This window comes from Vulpes vulpes, chromosome 16 (assembly GCF_048418805.1).
Source record: "Vulpes vulpes isolate BD-2025 chromosome 16, VulVul3, whole genome shotgun sequence".
NCBI classification, from domain to species: Eukaryota; Metazoa; Chordata; class Mammalia; order Carnivora; family Canidae; genus Vulpes; species Vulpes vulpes.
Window position 1 is genome coordinate 85,178,089 of NC_132795.1, and position 26,428 is coordinate 85,204,516.

At 37.6% G+C, this 26,428-nt stretch overlaps 1 protein-coding gene and 1 long non-coding RNA gene across 3 annotated transcripts in view; one reads left to right on the forward strand and one right to left on the reverse strand.

Annotated features, from left to right (window-relative positions):
* The window catches only part of LOC112915346 (uncharacterized), a 301,012-nt gene that overhangs the window by 21,077 nt on the left and 253,507 nt on the right, over positions 1-26,428 (forward strand). The gene's annotated exons all lie outside the window — the stretch shown is intronic.
* The window catches only part of EFEMP1 (EGF containing fibulin extracellular matrix protein 1), a 60,160-nt gene continuing 43,101 nt past the window's right edge, over positions 9,370-26,428 (reverse strand). For both annotated transcript variants that reach the window (XM_072741630.1, XM_072741629.1), the window contains exons 6-11: positions 22,520-22,639; positions 21,419-21,538; positions 19,971-20,090; positions 16,139-16,262; positions 15,858-16,053; positions 9,370-10,975 (exon numbers count right to left, since the gene is read on the reverse strand). In XM_072741630.1, coding sequence (XP_072597731.1) covers positions 10,814-10,975; positions 15,858-16,053; positions 16,139-16,262; positions 19,971-20,090; positions 21,419-21,538; positions 22,520-22,639 — 842 coding nt within the window. In that variant the 3' untranslated portion in view covers positions 9,370-10,813. The remainder of the gene's footprint in view (positions 10,976-15,857; positions 16,054-16,138; positions 16,263-19,970; positions 20,091-21,418; positions 21,539-22,519; positions 22,640-26,428) is intronic.

Consider the following 26,428-nt stretch of genomic DNA (forward strand, 5'->3'; position numbering starts at 1 on the left):
GAATTGGGCATGCTTTTTTCTTCCAAAACATATATTTGTGATTGCAATAGTATCTCCTATATTTTCCACTTTACACTATATCATAAACATCCCCCACTCTATATACTTCTCTTGATAAACATTTTAATCACTGAATAATATTCTACCATATAGATATGCCATAGTTTTAACTTAACCATTCCCCCATTATTGTGCATTTAAATGCTTTTCATTTGTTTTTTAGAAATAACACTAAAGTAATAATATTTGTGCATAAACATTTTTTATAAGTTTAAAACTCAGGTTTTTTTTTTTTTTTTTTTTTTTACCTTTTTCTTAAAGAGTAAAGGAATAGTGTTCTTTCTTTCTGTCATCCTTGGATAAGAAGTAAACAACTAGGCTGAAACAATTGTGGATATTTACATATTCATTGAATGAATAAATAGGTATTGAAAAGGTGACTTGCCCTCATTAAAAGTAAATAAATGGAAATGTGGAACTACTTAAGGATTCTACTTATCCCTGAACAAAAGAAGTACACTAAAGAAAAGGGATGTAAAAAGAAAAAGAAAAGGGACGTAGAATTTTGAGGGGGAGGTTAAGGAAAAGTTTCCTGCACTTAATGCCTGCCTTCCCACCCGGGTTAGTGATATGCATTTTAAAGAGCAAGGTGGAGGGAAAACAAGAAGGAAGGCTTCACCACATTAAATGAAAAGCAAACAATATGCATATCAGCATCCTAAGATATACCACTCTGCTAGGAAAAACCAAGACGAAAGAATTATTAGACACAACAGTTCAAAGCACACTGCACCTATCAAAATGTCCAAATGTCCGTCATCTTGTATAGAAATGTACCATTCTAAAAGAAAGAGGAATCAAAGTCACTCAGGAGCAAGAGCTTCCTTTGTCTCCTTCATCTGGTCAACTCTTCCACCTGAAAGGCATTTAGCTTCATGCTAAAGATTGCCTAGACAGACAAAAGGGAGGTCTCTTTCATTGTCAAGGACAGTACACCTTGCAGATGACACTCAAAAGAGGTTAAAATGGGTCAAAGCAATTGCTGGGCTTATGTAAGGGCATGTGAAGCTAATGTTAAAGTCACACACAAAAAAATCTTGATCTCAAAGAATATAGTTTTAACCTAGAGTAAGTATGGGAAGGAAGGTACTAACATGTAATACTGATTTATTCCAAAGAAAATTTAAGGTGAAAGGGTATCTAAGAGGATTAGTTAATAGGTAGTCTGGGAATGGTCTTTGCCATTCCAAACGTCTGCCTACACCGTGTATTAGAAAGATAAATGTGAATCACTAAATTCTACTCCTAAAACCAGTATTACACTATATGTTAACTAGGTAGAATTTAAATAAAAATTTGAAGAAGAAAAAAGATAAGTGTAATTTGGGGCAAAGCAAGAAAAATGTGACTTAAAATGATGTAAAATATGCAAGTGGTGGTAATTTCATGCAGCTATTACATTTTTAAGAATTATGTTTTCTGGATACACTTTAGGAAATATGTGTAGCATTTAGTGAGATGACAGATAAATGGCTGGGGGGTGGGCATATTTAAATGGTAGTCATTACTTTTGTACAATTTCTTAGATTCCTTAAAAGGAAAGCTTAGAAACCCGTCTGAGAAGAGCTGATCTAGAGAGAAGTAGCATGGCAAATTCAAGTCAGCCTGCCTGAGTTTATGGCCTGGCTCTGCTTTGTACAGATCACATGACAAGTAACCTTACTTTGCAATTCTGTTTCCACTTGTGCAAAAGGGGATAACAGGGATGCCTAAGTGTCTCAGTCTAAGTGTCTGACTCTTGGTTTTGTTCAGGTAATGATCTTAGAGTTGTGGCTCGATTCCTGCACTAGGCATGAGTCTGCTTGGGATATTCTCTCTTCCTATACCTCTGCCCCTTCCCCTGCTCATGCTGTCTCTTTCTGTCTCTCGGAAAAAAAGGGGGAGCAACAGGTCATAGGAGTACTAAAAGGGTTAACGGAGACACTACATCCAGGAGACATGAAAACATGTCTGTTTTGTACATGTCAGTTTTGAACACAAACTGACACATGTCAGTTTTGAAAACATGTCAGTTTTGTACACAAAAACTGTACACAAATGTTTATAGTGGCATTATACATAATAATCAAAAAGTGGAAACAAGCGGAAAGTTCATCAACTGAAGAATGGATAAACAAAATGAGGTGTAGGCACAGGATGGAATATTATTTGGACATAAAAAGAATGGAAAACTGACAAATGCTACAACATGGATGAATCTTGAAAAATTATATAATTCCATTCATATTAACTGTCCAGAATAGGGAAATTCATAGAGATATAAAGTAGCTTAGTGATCATTTAGAGCTGGGGGATGGGGTAAAGTAGAAGATAGGAAGATAATAGGGAAAGGATGTAAGGTTTCTATTTGAGCAGGTGAAAATGTAAAATTGACTGTGATGATGGTTGCACATATCTGTGAATATACTAAAAGCCATTGAATTGTATACTTTAAACAGATAACTTGTATGATCAGTGAATTATATCAGTAAAGCTGTTAAAAGTAAAAAAAAAAAGAAATGAAGAAACAAAAAAGAGAGAAGGAATACAGAGAAAAATAAGTGAAGCTCTAACTGAAGAATTAGAGCTAAAATATAAATCTGACAGAAAATTATTCTGGTGCTTGAGTGGCTCAGTTGACTCAGCATCTGACTCTTATTTTGGCTCAGGTCATGATCTCAGGATCATGGGATTGAGCACTGCATTGAGTTCTACACTAAACATGGAGATTCTGTCTCTCCCTATCTCTCTGTGCACCCCCGCCCCACTAGCACACACACTCTTTCTCTCCAAGAAGAAGAAGAAGAAGAAGAAGAAGAAGAAGAAGAAGAAGAAGAAGAAGAAGAAAGAAGAGGAGGAGGAGGAGGAGGAGGAGGAGGAGGAGGAGGAGGAGGAAGAAAAAGAAAAGAAAATTATTCTCTGTTCCAGTGGAACACTTCCATTCCTAAAGAATATACTCATTTGCTAGCTTCCTCATTTAGGCAAAAACTGCTAGCTAGTGTCCAAACCCATTTTCTTATCTTCCTGGACACACAGCTAGACTCTATTTCCCAGCCTTCCAGAGGAAGGTGAGCATTGTGATGGAAGCCACTTCCAGGCCTGCCCCATAAAAAGTTCTCACTTTCCATCTGTCATTGATCCATCTTTTGATGTAGATGAGCACAGGGCCTTGGAAACCTTCTGAAGATGATAGAGCCCCAAAATGAAAGAAGTATAGATTTCTGAATCTTTGCTTGAAAACAATTGCCTGCCTATCAGATTATGGGAGCCAGAAACCTAGGCTCATTCCTGACATGTCCTTCTCTGTCACTGTTCATATCCAAGCCATCATTGAATTCTTTATTTTGTCTCCTATGTGGATTGAATGTGTTCACTTCTCTTCATGTTCTCCACTAACACTTGATTCAAGTGAACACATCTTTTCTTGGGCTGCTGGAATAACTTTCTAATCTGTATCCATTTTGGCTCTCTGCCAGTCTATCAAAACTTATTTTTCTTCTACTACTTACTCTGGTACTGAATGCTGTGGGACACATTGTGTTGTGGTAGTATCCTTGCCTTGAACCTTTGTACACGTTGTCAACACAGAGGGTTGTAGGAATATTTCTAGAACCAGACAGGAACTGAAATTAACCATATATAGAAGTGACTATGAATTGTTTAGCTATATCTCACCAAACTCAAACTAAATATACCCTCCTAACTTAATTTTCCCAGGCTGGATTCCCAAAAATGCTTGTGACCACTCCAATGCCATCCAACACGAAGAGAAATACGATGTGATGAAAGGGGGGAGGCATTAAGCAGAAAGAGCAGTCCTAATCAAGTCAGCTAAAGTGTATTACTTTTGCAAATTTTACAAAAATATGACCATGTGAACACATTGCTAGGGTCCCTTTAGGACCTTGGAAGAGACTGGTGCATGGGAAGGGTTTCTTTTTTTTTTCTTTTTCTTTTTTTTAGGGGGGGGAAGGGTCTTGAGATATAATTTCATTAGCTTCTCTGAAAATTGACCTTTGAAGGGCAACTAGTTTTATACAGTATTCTGTAACTGGACTTGTGATGTGCTCTGAAATCACACAGGTTCATGGTGTTAACTATATAATACTATCTTACATGACATCTTATGTGTCTTTGCATCTAATTGCATTTTGGGTATGGTTGCTGCTTAATTTGTGAGGTAAGTGATACTTGGAGGAGAAGAAAACTAGACTAGAAGAAGAGAAAGGTTAAGAAAGGAAAAAAAGATGGAGAACCAACAGGAAAAAGTCAAGGAAGAAGTTCATGTGATTTGAAGCCATCAGGCCAGGTACACGTTCTTCAGGTGTCAGACTCATCACACAATGCGCTGACCTTGGTCAGCCGATTTTCATGCCTCCCCTAACTCCCTGCAGCCACCTGAGTTTACTGGGGCGGCAGTAGAAATTTCTAGCTCACTGAAAGCATCCTACATCAAGCCTCTGTCTCTCTTCCCATCTGCCTGAGGGCTTTCTCCAGTGCTAGGGAGCACCCTCTTCTGCAGGCAGTTATAAATGGGTGTGGTGTTAGTGTCCTTGGGGGCAACCCTCACAACAGAGTTGGAAGTTGTAGATAAATGGCCCGGTTTAGGCAGCTTCTGGTGGGATGCTTTTGAGGTGAGTTCCACAAGATTTCTTAGAGGCTCCCTAGAGGAAATGCCTACCAGTTGCCCATAGAAGTGATCTACTCATTAACTCACTCATTTATTTGCATCTCTCCTCTCCCTGACTCATTTCCCCCCCACTTCCTTGCCTGTTCTTTCTGAGTTAACCCCTCAAACTATCCACACTCAATTCTTGTGTCAGGGTCTGCTTTTGGGGCAACACACACTAGGACACCTGGTTTAAGTCACAGGCAAGTAATTTACCACTTAAAGAAATGTAATCTAAATATTAAAATACAAAAATGTGGAATACAGTTTTTAAAGGAAATAATTTGAAGATACTAAGGAAACTCAACAAAATTATTTATTTGTGTTATATGCATCTCTTTAAAAATAATGCTGTGATTCTGCAGAAACTAATTTCATTTCTATGGGAAGATAAAAAAGAACTGAATTACTGCATTCAGGTCTTTAAAATTCTCTTGCGTTTGTATTCCAACTCTGGCTTATTAAAGGGGTCTGTGCTCCGTTAAAGTACACATGCACTTACAATATAAACAGCTTAACTAGACATCTGTGTTGACTACATATAAGAGGCAGTTAACTTTTTGCCTTGTTTCTGTTCAACGATCTTGATATTTTAGTCTGCTGGCCAGATGAAACAAGATTGGTTTTTTGGTACCAGATGTGTCACAGTTTGGGTTTGTATTTTGCAGGTGCTCCCCCCAGCTGGGAGGATGGAAATGTGCCATCTTTCTGAGATGATGATTCAGGATAGAAATATAAGTCTGTTAAAAATAATTCGACATATTAATGGAAGGTTTTGTCCCTTGTGGGCTTCTTATGCATACCATATGAGCAGACCAGCAGCTGTTCTGTATTTTAAAAGAAGAGTTAGAAAGTTAGAAGCATACACGGCTATTCAAAACATAAGCAACTGCTTGGAGTCATGGAAACAGGATTCAACAATAAACTTCTATTTGTGAAGCTTCCCCAAAAATAATAATCCCACTGGGCTGTTTTCAGGTGGTCTTAGGATACTGAACAATCTTTCTATTTCCATTATTTGGATTCATTAAAACATCTCCCTTGTAGAGGCAAAGTGGTAGAGATGACTATATTTATTAGATGTGGGGATTGGTTTCCAGCTGATTTCTACCCTTCGATATCTATATTTTAAAATTACAATCCAAAAACCCTACTTTTTACCATTTTTTACTTAAACATACTGTGAAAGGACTGAAAGCCCCACTGAGGCCTGAGTTGTTAATAAAATGAGGCATTTTATCTTATTCCAGGTGATGATGTTCATTGTTTGTTCCTTCAAAAATCACCTAATGAATATGTCAAGGAATGGCAGTAATCTTTACATTAGCTCCTTACTTTACACTAATCCTATGGAAGGAAGGACTCTGTAAGCTTTTTGGCCCAGCTTCTGAACCAGGGGAGTGTTAGCTTCGATCCCTCTTCACCATGGTTGTTCTCAAAATTCCCCCACGCAGACAGCTACATCTGGATCGTAAGTAATAGACTTTATCTTTTGGGAATTGCTGTCCTTTCCAGTATAGTAAGGCTCACATGATTGGTTCTTGACTTTGAATTTCTAGAGTTTAGGAGCATTTTGTGTAACATGATGACTTTTGCCTCTCTGGAGTTTTTAAAGAGAACAATCAGCTAAAGTTTAAGAAAATAAATCAGAATCAGGTTGGTATCTGTGTTATTTCAACACAATTGCATCTAGCAGCAGTGGTGACAACTGGTCATGGCAATCAGCAAAGCTGGTTCACAATCTAGGGTGGACTATTTGCAGGAAAGAAAGGGTTTGCTTGTTGGTGTTGAAATTCGGAGTATGGCCAACGAAAAGAGCTTAATCTAAGTCAGAAGACCTGTATTCTAGGCACAGCACTGTTGCTCAACAAACTGTGACTTTGAGCAAGTCTTAAAAATAAGATGCCCTGACTAGGTGGTGTCTAAATTTAGAATCCTGTTATTATTATTATTATTAATAATAATAAGTGCACATAATAAGAAATTTTATGTTTAGAGGGGGTAGAGATTGCAAGTTGTTAAAGAAACTAGTTAAGAGGGAAATTTGGCAGTTGAAGGGAACTTATTCTTTTTTGGGGCTGTCTTAACAACCAAGAGGCCTTTCATAATCACTGTCAGAATGTAATTGTCCAGTTAGAGAGCATGGACTTCTCCAAGAGCAGGTATGGTAAAAGAACGATGAAGTGATGGAAATGACTAGTTGTGGCCTCAATACTGAAACTTACTAAGAATGTACTTATTTCCCTGGAAGCATGTTTGGAAGCATGTTTGGAAGTATGGGAACCCATGGCTGCACTTTTTTCACTGGTGAAAAAAGGCAAAATGACTTTTAATTTAACATAAGTATTTATATTTCAGTACAGTGAAAAGGAGCAAAAACATGCACAATTTAACAGACTGAATAGCAGAAAAAATTATTTTGAATTGTAATTTAAAAATGTATAGCTAAATTGATCCTTGCCCCCGATAATGAACCCACAGTGTGAAGAACTATTTTGGTGAAAGCAGTAGGAGTTTTCTCTTCTACCAATGTCCAATGCTTCCCAATAGCCACTGCATAAAAGGAATGCTCAGATGCTTTAAAAAATTTGGCAAATTGAGCTACCTTATCTCTCAATGTAGCCCAGGGTTAGGGATTAGTTAGTTACAGTCATTAAAATTGGAAAAACTCCTTATTTCAATATCTCAGTTTTATGGATAAAGAAACCAAGGGCCTCAAAAGCTAAGTCTCACAGTGGTTAAGGTTAGAAATGGTTCATTTATTCTACATTAAACTCTTAAGTGCTGGAAAGGATTACCATAGAAGTTGCTCAATAAATGTTTGCTGCTGAATAAAAATGACTCTGAAGATGAATTTGTCTTGTAATTCCCATCTTTGGGAGCTGGTTTAAATCAGTGATTCTCATAGAGGAGGGGAGGAGAGAGTCATGTGTAGTTCGGAAACAAAGCAGGTCTTTGTCTTACTGCTTTGGTTTGTTTTTAGTGAAGATGTTTACTTTATTTTGAATTTCAAATTACATTAAAAAGAGAACAGGAGATTTTTATGTTTACTGAGGATGGTTGTACCTGTAAGGGAACTCATGTGTAAGCTTCCCAAAGTTCTTTCCAGGATTTTGCTTCTGTGAATGAAAAAAAAAATTTTTTTTATCACTTGCTATTTTTTTTTTTTAGTTAAAAATGAAACTAAAAATGAGTGATTTAGGCTCATTTTTAGTGGATGAATTGAATCAATGTCCTTTTTGATGGGTAAGCCAAAAAGGAATTACAGGTGGAAACAACATATCAAATTACATCTCTCAATGCATGAATGTGGGACAGGGAAACTGAAGGACTCCATAAAAAATCTGCTTTTTGCCCCTTTTCCTGCTTCTATTCTTATTAGGACCTACACCTCTATTTACATATGCCTCGAATGCAAATAGTATATAGCAGTTGATGATTTCTTTAGATAACATTTAAAGAAGGACCACGTGAGAATGACCAAATGAAGCCATCATATGCATATTACAGACCACCACTGTAGCTAGATATCTCAACACCAAGACCCCCTGCTTCCAAGGAATGACACCTTGGCCCTTGTCTTTGTTCTAACTGGTTCCTGGATGCCTGAGAGGACACATACACCAAACCACAATCCTTAATAAAAACCACCAAACTCCAAGCAAAGACCAGACTCCCTCCTTTCCTAAGTCTCCAAGACACTCCATGTATATCTGCTCTGAATCTTCAGTAAACTCTGCTCTCACTTCCTGCTGGCTCATGTTTGATTTCCATCCTGTGCAAAGCCAAAGACCCTCTTGGCTGGTTCTGCAGGACCTCTTCTGGGTCCTTGGACTCCACCTGCCAGCATCAAATGGATAAAGTGTGATATGTTTACAATATGGAATATTATTCAGTCATAAAAGGAAGTGAAGTACTGATCCATGCTACTACATGGCTGAACCTTGAAAATATCATGCTAAGTGAAAGAAGCCAGATACAAAAGGGTACCTATCATATGACTCTATTTATATGAAATGTCCAGAATAGGAAAATCCAGATACAGAAACTAAATTAGTGGTAACTCCTGTAAGGGCTTGTGGGTTGGGGTATGAGGAGTTGATACTAATGGATATGGGGTTTATAATGGGTATGGGACTAGATAGTGTTGATACTTGCATACAAGTATTCATGTGGACAGAGTGATAGGAATGCACTCAACAGTCCAGCTGTGTCGTGGCTGGCTGTTTTCTCTGCTCCCTTGTGTGACTCTTGATTAGATCTGTTGCCTCATTATGTTTCAATGCTCCTTTAACAAAAGCCCATCCTCTGTTCACACAAGAAGTTTGTGTTTTGTTTCTTGATTTCTTCTGAGCTTTCTTTTTGACAATTGCTGAACATTTAGTCAACTCTTTGAGAAACACTTGTTTCAGGGTCGAAGGTGCCTGGGTGTCAGAAGTTATTTCTATGTGCTTTTAAACTTGACGTAAGAGAAAATTGGCTGCACACCTTTTTGTGGCATGATTTTGGCAGTTTTTTTGTTTCCTTTTCTCCTAGATTATCTATTAGAAAAAAATCAAATGGTCATTCTTGCTCTGGCAGCTGTAACTAATTTTTTTCCCAGACAGAATTATATTGGCTGTTATTGGTTACACTTAAAAAAACTTCCAAAGATAGAGTGATCCTCTAAAAGAATATTTTTATTTAAAAATATAACACATCAAAGTGAAGCAGTTACAGTTTAAACAAATAAGACATAAAACCTTTTCTTTGAATTCAGAGGGAGGGCAATTTGCTTTAGTTCACAGTCACTCTGGATGCCAAGAATAAGAACTGTTCCCATTTTTTTCCTCTGTGAGCATCAGTTATTAAGATGAGAAATTTTAGTTATAAGTGAAGTTTTAGAGTTTTAATTTTATTCAGTAACTAAAGCTTTTTCAGTACAATACCTTTTCTTCATTTTGTTCTGCATCTTGAGGAAGACCTGAATTCAGTGATGTTCTTACCTTTACTGAGTGTTATAGACTGAATGTCTGTGTCCTTCCCAAATTCATATGCTGAAATCCTGACTTCCAATGTGGTAGCATTATGGAGTTGAGGCCTTTGAGAGGTAATTATATCATGTGGATGGAGTCCTCATGAATGAGATAGTGCTCTTATAAAAGGGACTGACTCCAAGAGAGCTCTCTCACGCTCTCTCTACCATGTGAAGATATGAGTCTGCAACCCAGAGGACAGCTCTCACCAGAATGTGACCATGCTGGCACTTTGATCTAAGACTTCCAGCCTCCAAGATGTAAGAAATAAATTTCTGTTGCTTAGAAGCCACCTTGTCTATGGTACTTTATTATAGCAGTTTGAACTGATGAAGACACTGAATTTGCTTCTTCAGGTCAACTCCAATATAGTTTAAAAAGAATTTGTTTTCTCATCTCCTCTCTGTAGATTTCTCAATATAAGAATCACTCTATGGATACCTTATTCACTTTGGGAATTTTGCTTACTTTTTTGTTTACATTCATAATAAAAAATTTCAGACAAAATTTAAAATATTCAACAGAAACCAGCATATTATACAATAATTGTTTATTACTAAGTAATAAACAACTGTGTTAAGACTGCTTATGAAAATAAAACCAACACAAATATGGTAGATCCTCATTTTCTAAAGAAATATATCTTTATTGACTTTTTCCATTTTCTTACAAAGCAGTTAAAAAATTCATTCTTGAACTTGCATGCTGTTCAATGTTATGATGGTTGCCTCCTTATAAGACTGCCAGTGGAGCTGTAGTAAGTTTCCTTAAGCACCACAGAAGATAATCATTGCTTTGTCCCACTTTTACAGAAAGGAATCCAAGTTTCATTGGATAGAGTATGCTTAGCTCTCTTGAAGAAAACCAGTTTAGTGGATTAATGTCTAATTTACATACAGTAATAAAGACAAACTTTGAATCTTTACAGATTAAATGCCCACTTTATACCATGGTGTAACTGTTTGAATTACTGATGAGTGTACAGCATATAGATGTAGATGTACTAGATACGTCTATAAATAAAATAGTGCTTTATGGTAACAATATTCTTTGGCTGATTTAAATGCCTATACTGGACTCTTTTAAAAGACTAAAATGAAAATGGCCCCACTATTATTGTCAATCTTAACACTGAGCTTGTGCGGAAGGTTCCTATACTGTTGACTGTTAGCATCTCCAGGTCCACGATATATTCTCTTGGTCCTGATAGCGATTTCACAAGCACAAGCATTGCACTTACAGGACTTGTTTGCTAAAATAAAAGAAAAAAAGAGGGAGGGAGAGAATAATTTTCCTTGAATTGGAGTTTCTATTATTTGTGAGTATACCTAGTCTTATAAGAATTAGGGGAAGAATTTTGAGGGTAGGATAAAAGTCACTACTTAATTCCTTCTTGGTTTCAACCTTTCTTGGTTCTTTTCCCTTTGTGCAAACATAGTCATTAGTTCCAAGTTACAGAGACCTGCTTTTTTGATAGTTCTGTGTTTTCGGTTCATCCCTCTCTGTTAATGTTTCTCTTCACTTTTACTGAGTAGTACCAGCCTTTACAGAGACTGTAGTTCAGGTGAGAATTTGATAATTTTTGAACTGGTAAACAAAGTTATCATCTTTCACTTCTTCTTAGCATTATGCATTTGTTTACATTCTAGTACATGAAGAGACAATGTGAATAGTTAATTTCAATGGAACACAGCAAACGCTAAGATACATGAGGTTATGTAGTGTATGTACAAAGATACATAAGGGTGAAAAATATGGGGAAAAAGAAGAGGGACCTTGAAGCATTGAGGGGAGGCTTTGAATTTCTGAGGAGAGTCACCAAAGATGACTGGAAGTTTTGTAAAGAAGTATGTTCAGAACTGGATGTAGTTTCATTTTGATGAAGAATGTTATGGGTGCTGGAGAGTAGAGGAAAATGAGTTGGAGGGGCAGGTTAGGAGATGTGTGAATCTGAATGCCAGAGGAAAGCAGGGGGTAGAGACAGTGGGTTAGGATTTAGCAATCACTTCAGTGGGTGGACATTAAACCAAGGGAGAGAATGTATATGTGATAAGACTGGATTTGGGAGAGGCTAATATCTAAGGAGTGGGCAGAGGAGAAGCCATTGAGGGAAGATGAGAAGAAACAGATGATTAATTGGGAAACAGAATGGCCAGCAGTATCCAATGGCATAGTGAGGCTGAGAGAGACTGGAAATGAAAAATGCCCTCTGGATTTAGCAGTATAGATGTCATTGCCTTTTCAGAGCAACTCCAGTAGGGTAATGGGAACAGAAGATAGAAGGGTGACTAGGAAGTGAGAAAGCAGAGATTGTGTTTATAGGCTGTGCTTTAAGAACATTGGGTTGGGAGAAGAGAGAGAGAGCAACATCTAGAAGGAGGCAAGTTGAATACCTAAGAGGTAGATACAAGTTTGATGGAACAAGGTTCTAGAAGAGATGGATGGAAGGATATAGGTGGTAGATTAGCTTTGATTGACAGAAGTAAAACCTCATCTTTGGAAAAACTCAAGGGAGAAGGTAAGAAGGAGGATACATGAACTTAAATTTGTAGGGGGTGAGTGGGAAGTTCAGGTAATTCATGTCTGTTGGCTTCAGGGGTTTCAGAAGAGACCCTACTGAAAAAGAAGGGTCCAAATTGAAAAGATCTCCAAACTGAACTTAATTTCCTCTCTACACTGGCTCTATCTTCCCCATATTAATTAATGGCACCACCACCATTTACTGTTGCTCAAGAGAGACACTTATCTTTGGTGCCTCCTCGTCCTCCATTTCCCCATAGCAAATAACTCACCAAGTCATGTAGTTCTTCCTGTATCTTCATAAATTTGTCTGCTGTTTTTGAACTCACTGCTACTAGTGTAATACCCCATTCTCTTGAACTACTAACTGGTCTTTTCATTTCCATTCCTGTCCCACTCTTATCCAGGCTCTGCAGTATACCAGGCACCCTCATTTTAACATGAAAATCTAATAGCAACTCCTCTACCTGAAACCTTAATATCTCTGTAAGGCATTCTGTGATCTAGGCCCTGCTCATCTCTCTAGGTTCCTCTCAAGCCACTTCACTGGCAGCACTTGGAGTTTCAGACCAACTGGACTGCTTTTTATTCCTTCTATTTGCTGGTCTTTAATTGTTAGTCTTCAGCTTAAGTTCACTTCTTTCAGAGGCTTCTAGATCACTCCTATCTTCTTAGCGGCTGACTTGGTAGGCACTCATGAGCACTTGCAACTCTCTATTGTAATATTCAGCATACTTGTGAGCACTTGCTTAGTGCCTTGACCATGAGCTCCACTGGGGCAGGAATTGGCTTGGTTTTATTCACTGCTGTGTCTCCAGGACCCAGCATGGTGCTTGTCCCTTGAAGGTAATAGTAATCCCTTGAAGGCATTAGTTGAATTCATTCATTCATTTAAAAATATTTTTTGAGCATCTGCTAGGTGCCAGGTATATTCCTTTTGCTGAGCATAGAAGAGTGGACAGACAGGTAAAGTCTGCTTTCATTACACCTGCACTGTAGACCACACATATAGACAAATGAATACTATGCAAAGTGGTAATAAGGGCTATTAAGAAAATAGCCTCAATAAAGTATAGGTATTGGGTGGCATGGGTGGGGAGGATGGTATTCTACCTACAATTTTATGCACTACTTCTATTACAATATGCCCTCTTTTCTAAGGATGAAAGTTTTCTCAGTATTCTCCCAAAAGGAATATAAATAAAAACCTGTATGCTACAGATCCTTCAAAGATCAGGTCCAGTATCATGACCATCAAGAAACATTAGATTTTATTTATTTATTCATGAGAGATGTAGAGAGAGAGAGAGAGAGAGGCAGAGACATAGAGGGGCTCCCCTGGGGAGCCTGGTGTAGAACTCAATCATAGGATCTTGGGATCACAACCTGAGCCAAAGGCAGATGCTCAACCACTGAGCCACCCAGGTGCCCAAGATACATTCTTTAACTGTTCCAGTCAACATTAATTCTTTGATGTCTTGTATCATGGAATTGAATATAAAATTGCTTCTCTTTTCCCTTCCTAGATGTTAACTTTTGCCACATGTAATATTTCAAGCCTTTAAAATAAGGAAGTATGTATTACATGCACCTGGTATGGGGCTGAGCATACAGTAGGTGCAATATTAAGGCCTGATGACTGATTCTTATGCATCAAATGTCCTCTACAAAAATGGATTTTTCAGTAGAGAAATTTTGTAGGATTCAACCTAATTACTTCTTGAATTATATGATAAGAAGTAATCTTAAAATGACTTTTTATTGGGCACTGGGTGGCTCAGTTGCTTAAGCAACTGCCTTCACCTCAGGTCATGATCCCAGGGTCCTAGGATTCAGCCCCACATCAGGCTCTCTGCTTCTCCTTCTCCCCTGCTGTGCTCTCTCTCTCTCTCTCTCACTATTTCTCTCTTGAATAAATAAATAAAATCTTTAAAAAAATGACTTTATTTCAAATAGTTTTTGTTTCAAATAATTTAATAATCAACTCTGGGATTATAAAAATTGCTAATGTTTTATATCATTCATGGAAAAAAGAGATTTTACTTGAGAAAAACACTGAGAATTTATATTTGAAAATATCAAGTCGATAAATGTACTGATATGAATCATAAAACTTTTAAAGTGCTATGTTTATTGCAAGGAAAATAACATGCTGGAACTTTGCTTAACTCTTGATTATGTTAGAAATTTTATTTTCTTAAATTATAGCTAAAAGATCAAAGTGGAAAACTATTTTTAAGAAAGATTTTGAGATGAACCTATTTTATTGCCATGGGTTACAAATAATGTTATTTATTTGGGCTAGAATGATTAAATTGGTATTATCTGAACTGTGTGAAATGCATTTAGAGTAAACTTCTTACAAATATCTAGCATATCTCAAATTTGAAGCATCTAATGTTAGAGAAGTTTATTCTTAGCTATTAGAAAAAAAGAACAATAATAGATTTTGGGTTGGATTTCTCTCTTCAGAAGTCGGTCATGAGAAATTAATCATTTCTAATTTATTGGCAAAGAAACAGAATCACAAAATTCTGGAGTTGGAAGGGAACTTAATATATCAAAGAATGGGATAAACATGTAAACATTAAAAATCTGTAAACTTTACCACAAGGATGAATTTCCCAATTTACTTTTCATGTTCTTAAAATGAAATACTGACTTTAAAATCTGATTAAAAATGGAGAGTGCCCAAAGGAGTTTTGAGAAAATTGTAACTGGATGAATAACATCCTTAGCGTGAAACAGTTACCGGAACCCTGCAAACTGCTTGGTGGGGTGCCATCATTTGCACATGAAGTGGTGAGCCTTATTTAAAATATGTCAGAATTTTCACCTAAAATGAACTTGCTGAGATTTTGCCTGGAAGGCTGAGGCACCAAAGTAAGGGAGATCTGCTTGGAAGCCCTTGGGGGGATGAGGGGCTACTAAGAGCCAGTTTAAAGGAAGAGAAGCAGGGGCACAGGGAAGCAAAGACTACCATAAGAAAGGAGAAACCATGAAGAAATAGCAGAATTCAGAGAAAGATTTCAATATCGGCAATGAAAGAAATGGAAAACATAAAGATGACCTCACACTGTCTGCCTGGAAGTTTGCAAGAATGGTACAACTACTGGCCCTTTTGGTGCAAAAAGATGGGGGCCCTTTAGGGACTTCCGGGTTTCAGTTTTGGTGTGAATGTAAATGATCTTGCAGATGTACCAACAAGGAATTTATGGTTCTTGAAAAGCTCTCCAGGAATTATTTTTTCTATGTACAATCAAGTAACCAGCACTGATTTGTGGTATCTATTTGGAGTGTGTGTAAACTTTTGTTTTGCTGGTCACACATGGTCACACACAACTCCATTAGTCTTCAATTTGGTATCTGAGTGACTTCAGAGAAGCTACTAAATCTGAGTCTCACTGTTCCGTATAAATGGAGATGAAACAGTAGTATCTTTCTGACAATGCTACCAAGAAGATTAAATGAGATAATGCACTCAGGAAGACTTACACAATGCTTGCACATAAAAACTCCTTAAATGTTAGCTTTCCTTCTAAGTGAATACTGCCAAACCACAGCAAACTTGCACCTGTCCCAACAGCTACAGCTGCCCACAGGGTACTACTCACTCTTAGGTAGAACTCTCCATTTTCATTTCCAGATTTAATCCGAAAAGTATTGATAGTATTGGCATAAATGGTTGTGGCCTGTATCTGGAAGATGTCTGATGGCACAGACCTATCAGATCGGATGCTCATGTACTTGTAGACTATAGACTGGGGAAGTTCTCGGCACACCGCACTTGAGACTGGGCAAACACATCGGCTGCAGAGAAAAACAAAAGTATTTCCCAGTTTATCGTGGTAAGACCAGAAAGTTCTCACTTTCAAAAGCTCTGATTTTTTCTTACTTCTCTGATGTTAAGACATAGGGATCTTGACAAGGATTTCGTGGGTAACAACGGAAGCCGCCATGATAATTCCAACACATTTCATCTTCCCGACATTCATTTGTGGTCTCACACTCATTTATATCTGTAAACACACAGGGTCAAAGAATTTACCGATCTGAGCAAATCATATAACACTTCATAGCTTCACTTCTGCTGTGCTTCCTCTGGACAGTGTAATCTACTCCCAGGGGATCAAGTCTCCACTTGCATGCCGTGCTTACCAAAACCATACCTGTAGGCTGTAACTCTCTTGGAAGCTCCCCAGCCAGAGTCAAATGCTCCCCGCATTGGTTTTGCTTGCTGCTTTCCCAGCCTAGAAGACCCTCACGACCCAACCACGAAAATCCCATCCCAACCACAAAAATCCCATCTAACCAGCACACTTCAAGGCCAATTGAGATTCTTCTTCCTTCCGGCAGGCTTCTAACCCTCTAGGCAGAATTAATTCTGCTTCTAATCTTCTAGTGCACGTATCCATCTCTTATTTAATTCCATTTTATTTTATAATTAACTGTTGCCATATCTATATTCTTAACTAAATTACAACTCCCCAAGGGCAAGGATTGGTGTCTTTCATGTTTATATAAGCACAGTCAATGGCTAACATTTGGCTTTGAATTCAACAGATGAACAATAGGTGGTTGATAAAAATATCATGAAATGACACATACTAATAATCTGTCTGGAATGACTCAGCTACATCTGTCCTCAATTAAATGCAATGAACTTAGGTCCTACTCAGTTTTGTGTCTAAAAGCACATTTAACTTAGCCCAGATCCCTATACGCCTCTTACCTTGCAAACTTGAATCTGCCTGAATCTGTTCCACCTTGGATGGCATAGCTATTTAGAAATAGTGTGGAAGAAGGGGAACTGAAGAAGGAGAATTAAAGAAGGGGCTGTGGTGAGAGGCAAGCCAGGAAAAGGCAGTGCAAGGAAGCCAAAAGGGGAGAGAGTCCCAGAAAACGAGGGCTGTGCTGGACAAGGACTGATTTTGGATCTGGGAATAATGAGCCTCCAGATGACATCTGAGAGAACACTTTCACTAGAGAGCCATTATATTTACTACTAGAACAAACAATGAAAATTATATTAAGATTCACATCCCTAGCTATGTCTACCTCCCTTTACATTTGAACAATGATTTAGATTTTATCCATTATAACCGTTTCCTGAATCCTTCTACCTAATAACCAGACATTTTCATTCATTAATTTACTCATTCCAGTTTATTTTAACCCTTCTATTAGCTTATAAACCCCTTGAGGGCAGGACTATAGTATCCATCTTTAAATCCCTTTATCACCTAGCATTAATACACTTGGGGGCACCTGGTTTTTAAGAAATATTAAAATGAACTAAGTTGCTTTTCACATAAATCATGCAGACATGGACAAGAAAGATTATCTCTGCTTGACATGGAGGAAAAACAAGTAAGGGTTAAGTAAGTGGCCCAAGTTCATACAGGTAGTCATAGGCATCTTTCCACTGTGAGGTACTACATCCCCTAAATGAGAATACTTTTATGCCTTGTCTTTGGAGGAAAAAATTTTTCTTTTAGATTCCAAACTGGCCAAAGCCATCTGGAACCCAAGAGGAGACTAGAGAAGTTTCCAAGAGTTTCCAAGAGTCAGTTATACGAAGTGTCTTCTTTTGGACTGGCTATGGCTAAAGAACGAATTTAGATTTCTTAGAAGAAATCGTAATTGACTTGTCCTTTCAATATTCTTCTCTTTTCTGAAAAATAAATATGCTGTTTAGCTACAAGGAAAACTAGGACTGGTTTGTTATATGGAGACCAAGAATGACAACAGGAAACTTTATGTAATAATTTCATTTATTACTTTCATTAATTTAGAGCCTAATGTAATCAACACCTTAATCATTCTGGAATGTTTTTCAGGAATTATTAATAGTATTAAAATATTTGATGAATGTGTGTATGTGTACTCTCTCTCTCTGTTTCTCTGTCTCTTTCCTACTCTCTAGCCTCCCCCACCCCACTCAAACACAGAGAGTTTTCATTTTTGCAAGGTTGTGGAAATGAGAACAGTTATTTCATCCCGAAAATAAGCCTTTGATTAATAAGCCTTACTCCAAACTCTTTCAGTTTTACTTTAGTCTATATGGACAAGGTTGGGAAGAGATAGTTTTAGTGGAGAAAACTAATTGCTTTGTACTTTAAAAGAATGTTAAGCCTCTCTCTTAAAAAATGTTTTGGCTTAACCAAACATTCTGGAGCTGCATATCTTCAAGATATAACACTCTTGATTTTTCAAGAGTGCAATACTAGTATATTTGCAATACTAGTATATTTTTCACCTTAAATAGTAACAGATATATTCCCATACAAATAGAGTAGGTAGGTAAACTCTCCCTGTATGTTAATTTGCCTCTGTCTTTTGCTGAGCACCAAATATATTTATGATAAAAAACACAGACACATTTATTTGAAGGACTCCAGGGAAATTAGTTAAGATATCCCACTGGCTAACATTTTCCTCCATGTAATATTCATGTTAAAAGTCTCAGGCTTCAGAAAGTAAAATCATTGGAATGCAATGTTTTTCCACAATTAATATTAGAGTCTCTAGTAACTTTCCTGGAAAGGGGTATAAAGGTGTTCATTGTGCAATGAATGGCATTCTGATTATGTTCATACTTAGTGGTTGGAATCTAGTTGAATGATCATATGCATACCGTAATAATCCCAGGTCCTGGGTGTTCCTCTGAGTTAATATTCTATAAAATCATGATATAGACTGAGAAGCCCTACTGTATCCTTGCCCTGATCTTTTTCCTTTCTCAAAGGATTTTACTGCCCTTGTATGTCCTTTCTTAGTTCTGATTAAAGAGGACTCTTTAGAGCAGATTTGCTACTAGTCACTTACATTGCTAAGTAAATTTTATGAAAACATCTTGGATAGTAAGGCTTTATTGTTTACAAGTAATTTTTATGTATGTTATCAATTTCATGCTCACAACTCCCTTTTCCAAATGAGAAAGCTGAAGTTTAGAGATGTTTGATATTATTTAAGACTGTAGAGATAGAAGGCAGTACAACTCAAACAAATTTTCTGTCTTCAAGTTCAGTCATTTTTTCCCACTCACTGTTTTATGCAAAGGCAAGTATCTATACTAGCTTTTCGAGGATTATGTATACTTTTGGCTTTATCTGAACAGACTTCTCTGTTAAAGAAATTTGAAACTACATGTAGCATTGGAGATGTGTAAGTATGAAGATTACCTGAATGTTTATTTTAAAACTGGACCCTAGGATATTAGCTATTTTTGTTTCTTTTCTGCTTAAGAATTCAAGCACATTTTAATATACTTGAGGCTGATTTTTCTCAGCACATTTTGGTTTATAATCTTGGTATTTTAGAGGATATGAGACTGATTTGAGGTTTGCCTACCCCACATGTTAAGTTTATTCCCTAGACTCAAACTCATGGTGAAATATTTTAATAATTGAATCTTTGGGGTAGGTGATTAGAAGATGTATATCATAGAGATTAAGTAGGCTATATAGAAGAGATATCAATATTTTATTAAAATTATTTACATCTTAAGAGCAAAAATTACTTTCAATCTAAAAAAAGTCAATGCTAACTGAGTAATACCTTTTTTATGAGATAATCATATTACATGATGAACAAGGGAAAAAGGAGCTCAAATTATATATTTAAGAGGGAAAAATGAAAGTCCACGGTAGAGAATCCTGTAACTTTCTCCCTGCTTTTCCTGGTTAAAAACAAACACTTAACAGATATGAAAACAATAAACTTACCCTGACATGTTCTACTTCTCACCACTTGGTATCCCTGGGGGCACATACACGAGAACTTCCCAGGTTCATTGACACACTGATACTGACACAGGTAGCTTGAGGTTCTGCATTCATCAATGTCTGTTCAATCAGACAAGAGTAGGTACACAGAGTTGAAAAACTTACAGGTCACTACTTTGACAATATTTCTGAAGATAAGGTAAAAGGGTAAAAACACTGCAAACTCTAAACCAGAAATATAGGGTGCTTGGTGGCTCAGTTGGTTAAGCATCTGCCATCGGCTCAGGTCATGATCTCAGGGTTCTGGGATCTGAGCCTCCAGTCCAGGCTTCCTGCTCAGTGAGGAGTATGCTTCTCCCTCTTCATCTGCCCTCCCCCTTACATGTGCTCTCACTCTCTCTCTCCCCATCTCAAATAAATAAATAAAAAACCTTAAACAAAATAAAACAGAAATATAAAACTTTGTAAGAACCTGGAGGGAAAATTCTACAATATCAGCTCATTTCCTCCAGAACTCCACCGCACAGTTTTTCTGACTATCAGTTTTACTCAATGATTGCTGAGAGTCTGGCGAATCTTGGACTTAACCATACTGACTGAGCAGACTGAATGAATTGGGAGTTCAGGGAAAGAATGCTTTGCATTTCTCAATGGTGATGTCCTTATAGTTTGCTCAGAAGAACAGAGGCAGCTGTCCAGAACCAGCCCCTTTTGGTTTTGAGCACAGTGGCATGATATGAGGCCTCTCTGGGTGGGGTATGACCTTTGTGGCTTTAAGTAAAGCTGGAATGAAGTCAGAGACATCAAGTGTCAATGGCATTCCCCTCAGGATGTCGTATGCCTTAGAATTGCACAGTAGAACATGCACAGGCAATGGACTCTGAAGGTCATCCTTCCAATTAAGTGGCCCTCTTTTTACTCATGTGGAAAGTGAAACGCAGGCAACTTAAAGAAATGTGTCCAAGTCACACAGTGGCGGGAATGAGACTAGAGGACAGGTCTCTTGGTTTATATTCTAATGTTTCTGACATGTGATTAGCTCTTTCCAAATTTAAATGTGCATACCAGTCACCTGGGATTCTTGTTAAATGCAGCATCTGACTCAGTAGGTCTGGTCTGGGGCCTGAGATCTGTATTTCTCACAAGTAGAGACAAGGATGTGTCAACGCTGCTGGCCATCACATCACTTTGAGAAGCAAGACACTAGAACACCCCTTCTAATTATTATACCCAGCCTACATCTACTATTTCAGTTATTTTGTTCCTTCTCCTTTCTCTTGATAACATACTAAAAAGAAAATACTATAATTGAACTTAATTAACTGTATTTTAAAATAGAATTTGCATGGAGAAAAAAATTGTTTTCATAAACAGGTACGTAATTGGATAAAGCAACAGCAATTATACAGATTGAACTGTTGTTACAAATTATTTGGAAAATATTTTACCTTCACAGTTGAGCCTGTCACTGCTCAGCTCATATCCTTGATTGCACTGACAGATAAATGAACCGAGAATGTTGTAGCATTGCTGAGCACATTGATTGCTAGCATCACATTCATTTATATCTGAAAGGAAATATTATATACATTTATATATCTGTGTCTTTAAACATATCCTTGCTCCTTTGTACCTATGCCATTTAATGATAAGTGAATAATTCCTGGGTTGGATTCTTTGCCCTGCAGAAGCTCACTGGAGAACATCCATTCAGGTTTCATATTTATTGGAGTGACTTCAAACATCTGTCATGCACTTCTTTTAGAAATACCAGAATATTTCTTTCTGGGAATGACAGTTAGTTTTGTGTTTGATGAATCTTTCCAAAAGAATTTAATGATTCTAATAAATATACATTCCAGTATCTATTTTCTTTTATTGTTGTTCAGATGCAAAGTGCCAAGTCTATAAATAATTGATATAAGACATTCATACTGATACGGTCTCTCAGCATGCTGTGGTGAAGATTTATCTGTGCTATTTATTACTTTTTAAATGGGTTCTGTTAAATTCCATTACAATTATAACATAAGCCGTTGAGACCCATACAGAGTTTTGCAATGCTCTAAGGCACTGAAAATATTGTGAAAAGGCATTTTTCCCGCACTAGATTCTTTCCATGTCATGCCAATCTTAAAATTGTGGGCCGTGACACTGCATTCTGAAAGGGGAGAAGAAGCATGTAAAAATCAGATGCACTCTCAGTGGAAAGTTTATGTACTTGAACTTACAGTAATCTACTGGCACCTTCAGCATTTATATCACATACTGTTGACTAATTGGTGTGTGTGTATCCATTGATCTGTAGTTTTTTTTATATTTTTGATAGACTCACAGAGGAGGACTAACACCATGGTTAATAAAGTTTTCCATTCACATCTTGATGTGTTTTAAGAGGCAGATTGGTTATTGTCTTTATAGCTTTATGCAGGGAAGATAAAGGGGACCAGTCCACTGAAGAGCACAGAAAACTGGAAATACTGCAATGCGCCCTGACATTTTTTGTGAAGACAGAAATCAGTTAGGATGGCAGTCTGCCCAGAGCTTACCTACACAGGTATAGTTGTTTGCAGCCAGCTGAAACCCAGGACTGCACTGGCAATAAAATGATCCTGGTGTGTTCACACATCTTTGGTGGCAATATGGAGGAATGGTGCATTCGTCTATGTCTGGGTTGTCAGGCACACACACAAAGAAAACCAAGTTATTGGCTATTCAGAGCTGGTAGCTCTTTAGTTCTCAGCAGAACATTATCTAGAAAACCTAGCCAGAGAAAAATCTCATTTTAAAAGGCATTCTGTCTCTCTCTTTTTAAATTAGGGTAAATATTCTTTTAAAAACAAGCTTTGGTTTGCATTCTGCAGTTGAGTGAGATGTTAAAAACAAAGACTTCATAAAGCTGGTTGAGTGGGTTGAGATTTAAAGACAGAAAAGTAATTAAGACTATTTCACATAGATATGAGAATATATATGTCAGTTCTGGGATCCAAAAGGTTATTTGTAATGACAGAAGTAAAAAAGCACTATGGAAGAACTGATTGATGTAGCATAAAACTAAGAGAAAGGAGGTGTGGTCTACTGCTCAGCTGCTGACGTTGCCCAAGTCACATAAACGCTTGGTATCTTGATTGTTTCTTTTGTAAAATTTGGATAGTAATGCTTGCTATGTGTATCTTATGAAGTTTCCATGAGAATCAAATGAAAGAACACTGTGAAAGGAATAGGATGCTAAACAAATTACCTCTTGAGACTGCCCTCTGACACTCTGATGAAGTGTTCCAGGCTGTGTTCTTCTCAGATAAATATTTCCAACTATAAAATGGTCAGTTGAGAACTTGCGGAGTAGGATTAACATCTTAGAAGCATAGTAAAATTTCATTAACTCTACACTTTGCGACAATGCTAACATGACGTGTGTAATTAAAAAATAACAATTATTCATGTACAATATGAGACTGTACACTGTACAATAGAAGACTGTACAATATAAGACTGACACTTCCTTATGGTAAAAAACAAAAACAAAACAATACTTTATGTTGAGTTCTTCTGTCTAAAACTGTGGGAAGTGGTAGGCTCAAGTGGCCTCGGGATAACCTGAGATGAATCTTTGTTCTGGCAATTACTAGCATGGTCTTCTCAGAGCTTCAATTTTCTCTTCTGTAAGTGATAATACAACAATGTGGTAGACTTGTTGGGAGGATACCATGAAATTATAGGCAAATTTCCTTGCAAAAAAAACAGGTAAAAATAAATGGCAGCTGTTATTAATAGGCTGCAAAATATATTTGATTTCACTTGAATACTGAAATCAAAGGTAATGGCATTGACATGGCTTTCCACCTCATTTATTTGAAGTGTCTGCTCAAATGTCACCTCAGGGAGGCCATCTCTGTCCATCCATATAAAATGGCTTCTTCTGTCCCATCTGTCACCTTTTCCTGCTTTCTATTTTTTGTGGCCATTGACACTCCTTGATATTGTGTTATGTGTTTATTTGCTTCTTGTCTGTCTCCCTCACTATAAAGCATGGCAAATAAGACCTGTCTACTCTTCAGATGAAAATAGAGTATTTTTGTCGGTTCATTGCTATGTGCTTAATGCCTGGAACAGGGTCTGGCATAGTAGGTGCTCGATAAACATTAGTTGAATGTGTGTGCAGACTTCATATTGATTAAGAGCAATTTTAGCATAGCTCATCCTGTACCCAGTATTATAGCCAGGGGCCCCTACTGACAGCTAATTTGTAAAAATAGTCCCTCCTAATAGCTCCATGAGGGACATGATTCTGTAAAATATGTTTGCTCACCATGAAGGCCCAGCACTTAGAACAGTATCTGGTGCAGCATCATGGTGTACCAGCACTTAGAACAGTGTCAGTAAATACTTGATAAATAAATCATGCATGTCTTCTCAATCAGGGAATACCCACTGAATCACTGTTATTTGCAAGCATTGTGTTTGGCACTATAGTCTTATAATGATGATAAATACATACTTTATACTCTGTCTAGCATGAAGAATGGCACGGAAACATATTATTGCAAGGAATGGTAAGATCAACAGTAGAAAGCTGTACAAGGGACAGACAGAGCACCATTCTACTCAAGTGGCCTGCTGACCACTGTTGGTTCATGGACTATTTGGAACAGCCTGCTACAAATAAGTATAGAAGTTGAGAATATGTGTTTAGGAATAGCAGTTTGGTGTTGCTACAACATTTTTTATTTTACTTTTAGTAGTATTGATCTACAATAGACTGGAAATTAAAAAAAAAAAAACACTCATCAAGGTTTGAGAAGTAGTGATGCAGAGGAGGGAGGAACTAATCATATCTGGGTAAATCATGGAAGACTTCCCAGAGGAAGTGACCCTGAACTGGGATTTGGAAATTGAATAGGAGTTTGCCAGGGCAAACATGTTTTTGGTGCTAAAAGAGCTTAGGTAGAGGCAATAAGGTGTGACATTGCATGATGTTTGTGCGGAACTTTAGTAGACAAGGCTGCAGTATAATATTTTTGCAGGAAGAATGGTGTTGGTACAACAGAACTGGACAAGGATCTGATGGAGGAAGATCTTATATGCTCTGCTGGCAAATGTGGGTGAGGGGAACAGCAGAGAAGCCCCATGATTAGATCTGGATTTAAGAATGTTTCCTGCTACCAGATCCTATAGGGCTATAATCACACATTTTATTCCCTTTAATTGTTCCCATAGTAAGTTGAGTTAGTTCTTTCTCTTTACCTTTTATAGCCTCAATTGTTTATTTTCCTGACTAATCCATTGGGCAAAACTTTGGTGCCTGTCCAGTTTTCCACACAATCTTCTAAGTCACAGTTTTAGTCACACAAACCCTGGGCCTTCCTCAGAGGCTGGGCACTCACCCCAGCACCTGGGCACAGCCCCATGGCGGGCAGAACCGGGTCCTCAAGGAGCTCAGTGTTGACATCTCGATGTCAAGAGCTAACATTCTCAGGCGAAAATTAATTCTAGCTTCCTATCCCCATGTTCTTATCCCTCTGTTCTAAAGAGAAAATAAGGACTCTTCACTGATGTATGTTAAACGGTAGTATGTAAATCACCATGAATATCACATGAATACAACTGACACAGGGATTCAATTAGGACGTTTTATTCCTAGTGCTGGACCCCATGACAGAACCTGGAACACATTTACTTTTTACTGTTTACTTATTCGCCAGTCAGCCTCTTCATACTGTGTTCTTCCTGCCAATTGAAAAAAAAAAAAAAATGCACGGAGCATCTACTTGGCAGGCACTTTTTCAGGTTCCGGAGAGACAGCAGTGACACAAATCAGACCTGGCTCCTGTCCTCAGGTAGCTCAAGCAGAGCTCTCAAGTAGAGGCACACGCTATACTTGGCTTTGCCTTTCCAGCACTGCACCCACTTGCAACACACCGAATGTTTAGTACACATCTGTTAACTCATCACACAATAATAGCACACAGCTATTCCGTGCAATACTTGCCTCAGCTCGGAGCACTCCCACGCATGAGCTCCTGAGTATGTAAGTCATTTGTCTAAAGCCTCAAAATGAGTTAGGAGCAGAGTTGGGATTTGAACTTCATTCATGTGCCCTATAAGCTATGCTATTTTATGAACCAGTGAATGAAGGTCACATCGTCAATGTTTTGGTGCTGTGGCCACCAAACAGCTAATTTAAAATTATTTCCTTGGTTGCTTTTGTGGTCTCATTCATACTCCAAATTTCTGCTTCGGCTTAGTCTAACATGGAACCAACATTTTGAAATCCAGAACGTGCTCACCCTTTAAGGTTAGCTCTTTCTTATTAATGTGGAAAATGGTTCAGTAGTCAATGACAGAACAAGCAGTTGGAGTTATCATTCTCCAAATAAATATGAATGCTTTGCTTTGAATGACGGGTTTAAACAAGTAAGAGGTTTAGGATAGAATTTTGCTTACTGCTCTGCTGTACT